Source organism: Cyphomyrmex costatus, unplaced genomic scaffold, assembly GCF_001594065.2.
Source record: "Cyphomyrmex costatus isolate MS0001 unplaced genomic scaffold, Ccosl1.0 scaffold364, whole genome shotgun sequence".
Taxonomy (NCBI): Eukaryota; Metazoa; Arthropoda; class Insecta; order Hymenoptera; family Formicidae; genus Cyphomyrmex; species Cyphomyrmex costatus.
This window is the reverse complement of record NW_017277819.1, coordinates 505,401-518,683: the sequence shown is the minus strand read 5'-3', so window position 1 is coordinate 518,683 and position 13,283 is coordinate 505,401. Positions and strand designations below refer to the sequence as shown.

Here is a 13,283-nt window from a genome sequence, read left to right as displayed (position 1 = left end):
GTGTTATTGCAAACTGTACGATTCTCCGAAATGTGCATTGGTAAATTTCTATCTATTAAAGCAATTTGTAACTGTTGCAAATCATGACATGTATCTCAGATGCCAAGTATTAATCGCGATGTTACAGTCGCGCTGACCGCCTTGCAAATTTACGGATCGCAATGTATACGACTAGTATCTCGTGTCTGTCACGCTTCCTGAGCGGCCCGTGTGTCAATGCTTTGCATTCAACATTTGAAGAATGACATTTCGATCGGTTGGATCCATGCGGGCGCCTGCAAGCACGCTGATGACACATACAGTGTACAACACAGAATAATAAATACATAAAAAGTAAGCAGTAAGCAAACCAACATTTTTTATTTGTTACTGTTTACATTACACTGTTAATAAGAACGGTAATTTTAATTTAACCCTTCAGCACCGCTTCGAAATTTTTAATCATAGTTTACATTCTGGATCGTTGGAGGAAACGATGTACGTTTTTCATGATTCCGGACTATATAAAGTCAGAAAAAGTATACTTTCGCAACCTTTAATAAGTTTTTACTATAATAAAAACTGCACTATATTTTATTTATTTTTTATATTTTGAAATCTGAATAAGAATTTTGAAAAAACATGATATTGAATGTGCCTTAAAAAGGCACAAAGTGGTGCCACAAGATTAAAAACGTATAATGGACTTTTTGAGACATGCAAAAATATTATAATTAATATTTTTGTATGTTTGAGAAAATCCACTATGCGTTTTTAAGTTAATATTACTAGCAGTGTATTGTCTTACGTTCACTATTATGACTGGCTAATTTGTTTATTGCTTTATATGTCTTATTGCTTTACGTTTTTCTACGTGCCATTGGTTACCTTTTATTCTCTTGTGTGCCCTGAGTTTTAAAATACAATCAGACTACCGCGGGCTGCTCCGGGAAATGCAAGTAAAAAGAATTTTGCATTACGCATTTGTTTTTTCTCCCAAAGACTCTTTCGGGTTTGCGATCTTAATTATCGTGCCGCGTTTGTATTTTTTTCGTAACAATAGGCGCGGAAAAATGCGTTTAAAGAAGCGTTTAGAGAAATAATTGGCTCACAAGAAGGAAAACACGGTCTGCTCTTGTACGTTATAATTGCATTCAGTTAATTACGCTCTAATAAAAGGAGAATGTGATCAACAAGACTAGTAATTCAGATATGATTTGATCGTTATTGCGTTGAAAAAGTCTTGATGTTATCGGTAAGTTAAAACGCTAGTTCTTGCTCGTTTACCAAATGTTAAATTCGTTGCTGGATACGAAGGAAAAAGTAATTTCAGTCGAGAGAGAGAGAGAGAGAGAGAGAGAGAGAGAGTGTGTGTGTCAACAAAATGTATACATCGAGAAACTCAGCTTACATCGATTGATTTGATAATCTCGCACAAACGGACGATCGACACAAGTTTCTTGATTGGCCGCAATCAGTTTAAACTAAATCGCGCAATGTTCAAGATGGACAATTGTCTCACAATTGACGGTATTACAATTTATGAACGCTATAACTGTTGCTATAATATTGTGCATTTTTGTCGAATAAATAGTTCAAATGATGTCAAAATCTATCCCAATTGAATTTCTTCATATATAGAGTCAACTATTTTTAAAATCTATCATAAAACCTGAGAAGAATCGCTTGAAAAAAATTACACTAATTTATAAAGTTTCTGTTTCTCAACAACTGAATAATGAATCTTATGTACAATGAGTCTTATGGCCCACCCAAAATTACAAATATTTACATAATTTGAATAAAATATTAAAACTACATGTATAACTTAATGAAATATGATATGAAACATAATAAACCGAGAGCTACATCACCGAACAAAAACAAAGTGAAGTTATGTTTCTTTTTCAAAGTTAAATTTGTACGTAAGTTTATGCATGTAAATATCTTTTCAAAATGACCGTTGACCTATTACCTTTTTGTGATCATTACAAACAATTGTAATTTTTTAAACTATTATAATCTCGTTTTTAAAAACTCTGTAATAATATTTATGTAGTTGATCAAAGAAACGTCTCCAATCCCTTATCTATCATTAAGTTATACGTTAAATTAAGTTACATTTTCAACATTTTTTTCTTTTTCATTTCATGATTAACCTACCCTACACACATTAAATTCAGTATTTCAACTTTATTATATAAAGAAATTAAACATTTCCATGGTAACTCGATTTGTTAAAGAACCACCTTAAAACTCTTTTAAATTTAAATTTCGTTTATTTCTAATAAAATTACAGTTTGAATTTTAAAATTCGTAGCATAACGAACTTTTTTTCCAATGCAATATTTTTAACTGCTGAAAAAGAATGTAAGGTTAAAAGAATTTTATCGCCTCAAAGATTTTGAGAAATCAATAAATTATCTTTATTTTTGCAAGAACTACAAATTTAAATAATGTGTAACTTTTTCATTTACTTTACGGAGTAAAATACAAAAAAAATATTATTCAAGTGTTAAGAAACAAAAATATTTTAAATCAGTATTTGTTTGATATTAAATATTGCTAACAAATTTTATTATTTTAATATATCACTCAAAATTGCAACATAGACAAAAATTGAACGTAAACAATAAAAGATACTTCAAATCATTTGTTTCTATATATTGTAAAGAAATATTTACTTTTTATAATTATACTATATATATTATGAATTTATGTTATTATATACGTAAGAAATTCAAAGCAAAAGTTACTAAAAATGAAAGATAATTGCGTATAAGAACGAGAAACTGACGGCTCTTAATAGGAAATTAAATTTTCTTTTATTAACGAAAATTTTATTTAAAAATTTCAAGAAAGCATCCGAAGGAAAAGTCCTCGAATGCCAGCATGGTATCGTAACGGATCGTTATGCCTTCTTCATTCCTTTTCGTAGCAATAAATTCTATCGTGGAATAATGCGGGTATATTGGTAATGTCTTTCTCTGCATCGCTCTCGGCACTCGTGATACGAATTAATCCCATTGCTCAATGCAGTATAAAGATATATGTATATTAACTGAATCACTATAGGGATATAGGTGCATTTTCTCCATATAAACAACCGTGATAGGAATATGTTATGCATTGAATTCAACATTTTAATTTTATCTGAAATGTATCGTTTTGTTTTTCCTAAATGCCCAATCACGGTCAATAATAGCGAAAAATATGAGACATTTTTTACAACACAACGTTAAATATCTTAGAATAAATGCCTTCAAGCCTGTATATCTTCAACTAGAGATATTTATCGTTATTCGTCATTTAGTAGAATAGTATAGATAAATCCGAAAAAAAGTTGCTTTTATATATTCAAAATAATGATTTTTAATGACAAAATTTAGCATGGTTCGTAATTCATTATTTGAAGAAAAAAGGTTGGATAAATAAAAAAAAGTGAATTGTAAATCCCTCTTTTTCTTTTTGCTTTCAGTTGAAGATATGATTAAGGAAGTGGACGTAGACGGGGACGGCCGAATTGATTTCTACGGTAAGATTTCTTGTATTGCCATCGCAAGGTTTCGTGCAATGTAGAGATAAAGCAGGTGGTGAAAAAGAGATTTCAGTTCCTGTACGATCCATTCTAGAAATGATCGATGGAGTCATATAAAATAAAAGAAGAATCGAACTTTTTATAGAAAAGTAAGAATTGTTCAAAGAACATTCGAGAAATAATGGAGAAAACGAAATACAACTATTTTTCTCTTTTCTTTGCAATATTATCTAACAATTAAAATCTCTTTATAAAAGGTTAGGAGTTGTTTAAAAGGTTACAGAAGAAACGAGAGAGAGATATGATTACTTTCCTCTTTTTTTGCAATGTTATATAACAATTAAAATCTCTTTTCCTTATTTCAATATTTAGTATAATAGACATCACAGACACGAGCATTATATAGCTTTTTACTTTTTTCCTTTTATAATAATAAATAAATTTTTATATATGTGCGTGTAATCGACTTTATACGTTCTTTTCAAAAAAAATATTTTAGGATATATATTTTACAATTCAAAGCGTTATCAAAAATATAAAAATTCTATAGAGTGTTCTATTATAACGTTTGAATGTCTGTATAAAATTTAAGCACAATTCTCTTATTGGTCTAAAAGTTATTTAATGTTTTATACAGAAGCTGTGCATTTTGGGTTATCTCTATGTTCAGATCCATTATTGGAGTGTCAATGTTTATATTCGCAATATCACAGTTCACTAATATCAAGTTGCTCTTCGCCTTGAGGAAGTGAACTGCAGTGTTCATGTGAAATGTTGGCATTCTATGTAATAATAGATCTGGACACGGAGATAATCTGCGAAACACATTATTTCTGTATAGAAAGGAAACCTCAAACCGTGGAAACCTCAAAAGCATTACTTAATTTTTTATATAAGCTTAATAACATTTTGCAACGTACACATTGTGCTTGTGTACGCTTTATTTCGTTTATCTTATCAATATTATATCTTTGATTACAATTTTCGATTCAGAATTTAAGTATTCTGTCAAGTACTGAGATGTTTAATGAGTTTTATTCTTGAACTTTAATATTACGATATTTCTTATGTGACACCGTTTTGTAAAATCATTCAATACGATATTTTATTTAATGATTATTCTATAGTGAAATTGATAATTTGTTAATGTGTCAGTATTGTACTGAACGAAATCTAAACTAAGGATTGAAACATCTAAGTTGTGTTTTGTGTTAATATAAATAAATTCTACACACGTTCATCCTGTGTCGATTCCTATGGGCTTTATCAAAATTTCTTAATTATTTAATTATTTTATTTTAATTTTTATATAAAATCATTTTTTGTACTTATTTGCAAATTTTATGATAAAATAGCACAAAATAGTACAAATTAAATCAATGTTGTGTATGTATAATAAAAACTCTTCCAAATATTTATACAAAAGTTTATTTCGATCCATTTATTTGTTTAAAAATTATTTATTTAAAATTGCAATAAAATATAGTAAAGACCATAAAATAATTTTGTTTTTTATAGCTGTTTCAGAGCGTATGATTTACAATTGATATTAATTTTTTTAACTGATTCTTTAGTTGATACTGTTAGTTGATATTCAGTAAAAATATTTTTAATTTCTTTTTTGTTTGTGATTTCAGAATTCGTTCACGCTCTCGGCGAGCCGGGAATCGACGAAGACGAAGAAGATGACGACGAGGATCTGCAATCTCCGCTCTTCTAAGATCACGTTTATTCTCACCTCTCTGTTAGATAAGACATACCGATACGGGCAAAAGCGATGTGCAATCTCGCTTTCGCTAAGTATTCCTTTTCTCGCGTTTCGCAATCCGTACGAGTATGCGATTGACAAACGGAACGAGGCTCAATTTCGACTTCGTAAACTCCGTTTACGTTTCATATTAATTCTCATCCTTATTCTCAGATTTCGAATCAAATTTTAATGCTGGAACGCGAAGATCTCGCTAAGCGCATTGTGAATATAGATTACAAAGAAAAAAAAACTTAAAAATAAAAAATCTGCACTGAGCTATCGTTATCTGCGAATCATCGCGGGTACAGCACGAATTTTCGATGTATACTAAAAACACACGTCATACGCGAATCGCGACCCCGTCGATCGGGGGATTTTCGATAAATCACGAGTTTCATGACTCGATAGCTCGTGACACTTGATTTAATTAACGGTCACCAGTCGTCCGCTGATGAACGTGCAACATGTGAACGTTTCGAACGTATCTAATTCTAAAAATTGTACCTTGACTCTTTATATGCGAATTCAAATCAAATAGTTTACGTAGATTGAAAAATTTGTTCGAAAAAAGATTGGTTTCCTTTAAAATAAAATGAAAAATTCCAGATGTCCGAATGAAATAAAAATTTCCAGTTGAACGGATAAAATAAAAGTTCCCAGTTGCAATATAAATTGAATAAATATGCAAAAATAAAACACTAGACTACGAAGAGCCATTTTTTTTCGTTAGCACGCTTAAGAAGATAGCGATAAATCAGGTAATTGAGATAATTACATGAGATAATTATGAAGTAGTTGGTAATGAGCTTGGCGAAATTTCGCCGCGCTGGACAAAGTGATAAGAGCTTCTGGCGACGAGCCATAAATTCGCGAAAACACCGGATAAATCATCAGCGGTCGACTACATGACTTTTATCTCGGAAAACGGAAATTATTCGAAAAGTGAAGCCCCTGTCCCTCCGACGGTACCGCGACATTTCACACGATGCGGAAGATGCAGAGATTTCAATTTCTATTCCTGAAAACTCCTTGCAGAAATTCAATTTAATACTGGTTAATTTATATAATATTGGAAATTACTTATTTTTAGTATTCAGAGCATTGTTGCCCAGTGCTTTTAATACTTAAAACACACTGAAAAAAATTACCAAATCTTAATATACCTACTTCTTTGAGTAGTACTAAGCAAACATTTACTTACAGTAAATATTTACTCAATAAAAGATGATAGTTAAATCAAATTAATGATTTTTGTATCAAATAATATGTGTTTACATTTAGTAAATATTCACTTAGAACTATTTAAACAGATATTGAAATTTAGTTTTTTTTCTCAGTGTATGTAATGAATCACTACCTTCCAGTATTAAATTTCCGTAAGGAATGAGCGTCGAGTGCGAAAAACGATGAACTAATTAAGAAATAAGTAATTCTCATTGATTGAGAAATAAATCTAATTAATTTCGCACGTATTGATATTCGGAGGCAGACGTGGCTTCTATAATATATATATTGACTAATACTCTCTTCCGAGTCTCTCGATGCCGCACTGGGCAGACTTTAAGATGTAAGATCGATTAGACCGTAATTGAATTCCGTCTCGTATGTGGACTTTTTTCCTCGATTTTACTCTCGTCTAATAACTAGATAACATTACATTCTATTTAAAGTTAATTTTAAGAGGAACCGACGCACCGCGACTTCTCCGTGGATCGCGCCGATCATGCATGCGTCGCGATGGCGCGATCGCCGAGCGAGCGAGCGAGAAGGGAAAAGAAAGACCGAAGGATCGCTAACGTCGCTCGCTCAACCCCGACGATCCGCGATTACCGTGCCGAATCGATGGATCTGCCACGATTCCTTTCGCCTGAAGTTAATCCGGCGACCGGTGAGCGGACTTTACATCGATCTTCGCTCGCTTTGCCCTCCTCGTATTACGTACCTTAAACGACTATATCACTGTTACGCCAATAACAAAGTCGCACGCTGTTTCAAATATTTTAAAGGATTTAATAAATCGCTAAAAAATATATAGCTCCAGCTGTTTATTTAATTCCCTTTTAATATTCTACGTAAAGAGCACGCTTTTATTGAAATATCTAAAAATTTAACTTTAAATATAAGTTTAAACATAATTTTATTAGACTGTTAAAATAATTATACTATATAAGACGCTCAAGTTGTTGGAATATTAAAATTTTTTTTACAGCATTGCCCATCTTGCTTAAGTTTCCTACATAATTAATTTAACAAAATTATTTTTAGACTTGTGTAACTTGCTATATTTTTAGAAACTTCGTTATTTCTTTTTCTCTCTCTTGTAAAATGTTTTGTTCATTATTATTCAATAATATCACACGTCCTTCAGGATTTCTCTATTCCTGTTCAACCCACTGGGTGCTTTATCGATTGTTGATATTTCGATTTGTTTAATCACGTTGTTGGTAGATATCCTATCCCACTAAAGCCACTCTTCATAATATCTAAAGATTAAAGGTTACTCATGAGATATGAATGAATTTTAGTGATGAATCTCGTGGTATAATCTTTAATCTTTAAATACTACGCATTGAAAACAAGCATTAAAATTCTTTTTTATGGACAATGTGTTAATTCTGAAGTATTACATTCATCACTGTTAAAAGTTTATATTAAATTATATTGAATTTAAATTATTTTTAATCATTTCTACAGATTACCACTGCTCCTACACAATATATATCGTTAATTTAATTAAAACAATGCAACAATGCAAACAATTCAACTCAAGAAGTGTATTAAATTTAACTCAAAAAGTCCATTATACGTTATATTAGATTTAGTTCATATTTATTAAATAGATACGTCAATCCAAACTTTGTTTGTTTTGATGAAACTACACAATTTAAATACAGAAAAGATTATATGTGCAATGATTGTATTTTTAGCCACAATTATATTAAAATAATACATTTTAATATTATACTTGGGGAAATTAAAATAACAAAATATTATTTAAGAAATTGATTTAAATTTACAGTTACTGTTAAAGACTTTAACAGTTAGTTAACATGATACGTCTTTCAAGGTTTCCGTTCTCTACTCTCACTCTATTACATGCTCAATTCATCGATTAGTTTGACCGAGTTGTCGATAGATTTCCTCTGTTCTCCTAAATATTAAAATTTTTACGGTTTTATTTGTGACATTATTTACTAAAAATTAAAAAGAATAAAACCTTTTCGTCTTCTTCATATATTTCTCCAATTTTTTCTTCAACGTTCATTTTTATTAGCGATAAATAAACTTACATATCTTTACAGTAACAATGTCCCATTCGTAACTCTCGGAAAATATGAGAATATCTATTCGCGAAAATTCGTGTAGATCAAAATTTCCATCTCGCTTGTCGCATTTGGTTGTTAATTCCGCTTCTTGCATCCTCGACTCAACGATGAACGAATGAACGAACGAACGAACACTTTAAAAAAATCAGTACGACGCGAATGGTACGTACATAGCGTAAATATTTTATAATGATCATCGTCTACGTTGCGTACGTTGTTTCACATACGATCTACGTACAAGTCTTAAACATTACTTACAGTACTAACGATTAGCGAGCGTACAACAGCCAAACATGGGAGAAGAAGTGAACAACATAAGACCGCGCGACGCGCGCGCGCGTTGCTGCTACAAGTATTGTAATCGACATAGCGATCGGGGCCTATTGGCTTACATATATTTTTCCTTCGTAAATTTTGATATTAGTTTTTCTTGGACTGTTCTTTTTTTTTAAGTTCCCTTATGTCATTCGGCTGATCATCTCTCATCAACTGGCGTTTATGATTCAATTGCGTGTACTTCCTTTTTCCACCGTAACATTATCTATCCTTCGTCTTTATCTACTTTTTATTACAATTCTATCTTACAAAATAATTCTTACAAGAATCCTGTTTGTACAATATTATATATTTCGTTGCATGATCAAAGCCACGGGAAATCAATGATTAGCGGATTAATTTGATTTCATCGCCGTGTCTATCTTTGATAAGCATAATTATAATAAAAAAAGGACCACGATTCTAGGATTAATTATATACTAGACTATCAGCCCGATCGGATTTAAGGTCTTCATTATCTTCAGGCGAAAGATCATAAATTTATACATCTTTGATGTGGTAAAATACAATTTGATCGTTTATCGAAAATTTCGCGTTTTTATTCTACTAAAATTTTTATTTAATTTTTTTCATTGATCCCGTCGCGCAATGATTCATCATTATTACGTACTTAAATAAGCTGGCGATGTGATTGGATCCTCATCTCTGAAACTCGTTCATTACCTGACATTGTTAATTTTTCTTGTATCGAAACTAAACTTATCGATCACAACGCAGATCGCACTGCATAAACAAAATTACGGTGAAAAAGAACGTAGCTTTATTATATGACTGTCTTCGACAATGCCAGTTAAGAGGAGAGAATCTATGTTTTGTAGCCTAAAATATCGGAGATCGCCGTTCAAATATTTGTTGGATAGGAACGAAAAACTTGTTTCCTCCAACAAATTCTTAAATTAATGTTTTATTACAAGCCTCTCTCGCACTTATCCCATTAACGCGGGAAACAAGACGTTTACTATATCTCAGACGTGTGTGTTAGTCACTTCTCAAACGTCTTAATGGATCTGTATGTGTTGCTTGGGAATATTTTTAAACAGTCTCACACAAATCCGTCTTGATACGCTCTATCCGCGAAAAGCGTTCATCCTTTACGCGTCGTGTGCGTGCATATGGGTGCCTCTCTTTCTCTCAAGTAGAAGTTCATGCAGGTAAGAGTTCATTGCAGCCTTTACCTCTCAATATGGTCCTCTCGAAACGAAACGTTCGACCAAGCTTCTAATCGGATTTAACCGATACAATGAATAACGTAACGAATAAATTGTACAGTCATTTCAATCCGCCCGAGATGACGTTTCCCGACAGACCTTCTAAAAGACTCATTTATTTGACCGCAAAAAAATGGGCCTGTTGTCAAGTCGTATTGTCGGGAAAGTCGAAAACGCGTAGAAAAGGCCTTAATCAATGTAGCCTTGATCGTTTACAAAACATCTTCAATGATCGTAAGTGTTAGATGCCAAAGGCAGTATATCAAATAAAAAGTATAATTGTATATATATAAAAAAAGGTATATTCGCGCGACTCGATCCTTTCTCGCGAGGTTTTTGGCTTGCTCGTGAAACGGTCTTCCGTTCCCCTCGCTGCATGACTTCTTCTCTAAGATACGTAACACATAATACCTGTGTCAGTGTTTAAGCAGCTATCGCTTATCGCGTCTCTCAAGCGTATCGCGTCCCTTAATCGTATACGCGCATCGGCAACGATCTGTTTATCGTTCTATACCGATGATAGAATCCACGATTGACGTGACAATGTAACTACACAATGCATTGTCAATCATTCTGCCCTGTATCAACTCGTTGATCAATTATCAATTATGTCTCATCTTGGCGTAAAATGGCGTAAAAAATAGCCAATCGCGCAATCAGCTGCCAATACGCCTAACTATTCACAATCAAACATTCCGTCAAAGAACTTACGCTTACATCGTCCTTTAAAATAAGTAGCATTTTGCCGATTATATTTGCGCCTTATCTCCTTCAAAAACGTCCATCGAATTGCAGAAAGCAACTGTGTGTACCCAAAACGTCACGATAATTCAATAACATTTACGTTTTCGTCAAAAGTCTATACAATTGTTCACTGCGACGATATCACATGGGTACTTTTCAAAACCATCGAATATATCGTTAAGATCTAGCAATGAGCGATGAATAACACCCACGAGTAACATTCAGAGACACGAATAATTCTTGAGAAATCTCCCTCACAAAGTCTTCTGCGTTTAAATGCCGCTCGCAATTGTCGCTCAGTTGCCGGCAGATTTCTGATCGTTTGCCCTAACGGCGGCGCCTGCTGCTGCAAAGCGCAATCGTCTTCGTCTAACGAGAGTGAACGTCGACGTCGGACACCGGCGACGAAGACGCGAAGATGGGACCGCAGGACAATCGGGATCCCACCTCGCAATAGGTCCTCCTCAAAGTACAGGTTCCTCGTCGGTCTCGTCATTCTCGTCAGTTTGCTGGGACAAAGCAGTGCTCACCGATTGATTCGTCTTGGTTCGTCGATGCCGTTTTTGCTGATTACTGGTGCTGCTACCACCGCTGTTGCTGCTACAAGTACTGCTTATGCTGCTGCTAGTGCTGCCACTTGGACTATTGCCGCCGGTGCCGCTGCAGGCCAAATCAAAGGTAGTAATTTGTCCGTGGGCAGTTATCAAGGGCCGTAGAGCCGTACGCACGGACCAGTGTAGACGCGGATACGCGCGTTCCTGTTGGAGCATCAGTTCCTTTCTTCTGTTTTGTTTCTGTAACATATAAGGTAAAAAAAACATCGATAAGAATGTATCTTACAAACAAATAAAAGAGTTAATTTCTAAATAATTGCAAAGTAGATGTAGCTTAATAGCGAAAAAAAATTCTATGATTTTGAGATGTAGATTTTACCTCAGACAGAGTTTGCGAATCTCGCGAGATAGGCAGCTTCTTGCTCTCGGTGAATTGCCTCAATATCTTTTCTCGCACGTAGATAAATGGTCTGATAACCCTAAGGTCCTCCCGACGTATGTAGTAGTGTGCTTTCATAGTTTTCAATACGCCACCGTGAAGTACTGAGATAAGAAAGCTTTCTGTGAGATCGTCCAAATGCTGACCGAGCGCTAGTACATTATATCCGTTCCGTTTCGCCAAAGAATACAATTGCGTCCTGAGCGATTTGTCGCAGAAACTGCAGGTCCCACTGACAATGCTTGCGTCCAATGGATTGTCGACGTTGACGCTATTCGAAACGTCCGTCACCTGTTCCTCATAAAAGTAAGGAATTTCCAGAGCCTTGAGATAACTCATTAGTTCCATAGGATCGGAGCCACCAATGTCGATTGTGGCCGCACCAATCTCAAAATCGATTCCCTTCGATCTAACGTAAAATCTGTATTGATGTAGAGTATGTAGAAGGGAAAGCGAGTCTTTGCCGATCGCTGACAGGCAGACTAAGACCTTGTCATTGTCCCGAATCATATCGAATTCTTGCATAGCTTCTACCGAAGGTTTCCAGATATTCTTCGGCGGACAGTGCCATTGAGTTCGTGGAAATTCAAGCCTAGATTCGTTGTCATCAAAATTATTCTCCTGGCCGTCGCCCTCCTCCTCTCGCAGATCGCCTGTGCATTCCTCGTCTTCTGAAAGATTATCGTTTGGACGCGCTTGCTGCTTACCGCCGCATTTAGTCGACAGACTCATCATTGATGCTGTTCTGGGTTTTCGCCCGTGACTGTGGGCGGAGTTAGATTCAGCGCTGCTGCTTCGTTTCAGGTCCAGCGAATCTATCGACTTGTCGCTTTCTTGAAAGGACATATTTATGCCGCTATCCTGAGAGCTGACGGAATTTACGGCCGAATAAATCTTTGGCAAGACCTTCCGAGCGTCACTTATGTCAAGGCCGCCGCGTCCTTCCTGTGAATCATCATCCACGTAGTCATCCACATCATTCTCCACTTCTTCGTCCTCAGTCCTCTTCGAACGAGTTCGCACTATCTGCTCGCTTTCGGACGGCTTCATCACATAAATCACCGTCTCATCCGAGGAACACTCGCTGGACATTTTGCTCTCTTGTTGTGATAGCTCGCCAACTTTGCTGGTAATCTCGATCGGCCCACTTTTTTTAGAACTCGTAAGACGTGGAGACGCTGATGAGGGAAGCACGATTCTTCCACGATCGGGCGAACCACATCCATTCGAAGAAACGTCCGAAGTGGAAGCATCTGGTGAGTACCTGTGAAGTCCGTCAACGGCGTTCACCATGCATCTGTTGGAAAAAATCTACATGAATTTCTGTGGCAACTTTAAAAATGATATCATTAATTCTATCTCTTATTAAAAATTATTGTATTTTAATTGATCTTACTTATATTAATATC

At 34.6% G+C, this 13,283-nt stretch overlaps 2 protein-coding genes across 2 annotated transcripts in view; one reads left to right on the top strand and one right to left on the bottom strand.

Annotated features, from left to right (window-relative positions):
• The window catches only part of LOC108776611 (calmodulin), a 92,547-nt gene extending 87,276 nt beyond the window's left edge, over positions 1-5,271 (top strand). Inside the window, exons 6-7 of the mRNA XM_018543280.1 lie at positions 3,458-3,514; positions 5,155-5,271. Of these exons, the coding sequence (XP_018398782.1) occupies positions 3,458-3,514; positions 5,155-5,237 (140 nt within the window). The 3' untranslated portion in view covers positions 5,238-5,271. The remainder of the gene's footprint in view (positions 1-3,457; positions 3,515-5,154) is intronic.
• A 3,775-nt stretch (positions 5,272-9,046) lies between these two features.
• The window catches only part of LOC108776612 (uncharacterized), an 84,141-nt gene continuing 79,904 nt past the window's right edge, over positions 9,047-13,283 (bottom strand). Inside the window, exons 8-9 of the mRNA XM_018543281.1 lie at positions 11,815-13,171; positions 9,047-11,675 (exon numbers count right to left, since the gene is read on the bottom strand). Of these exons, the coding sequence (XP_018398783.1) occupies positions 11,346-11,675; positions 11,815-13,171 (1,687 nt within the window). The 3' untranslated portion in view covers positions 9,047-11,345. The remainder of the gene's footprint in view (positions 11,676-11,814; positions 13,172-13,283) is intronic.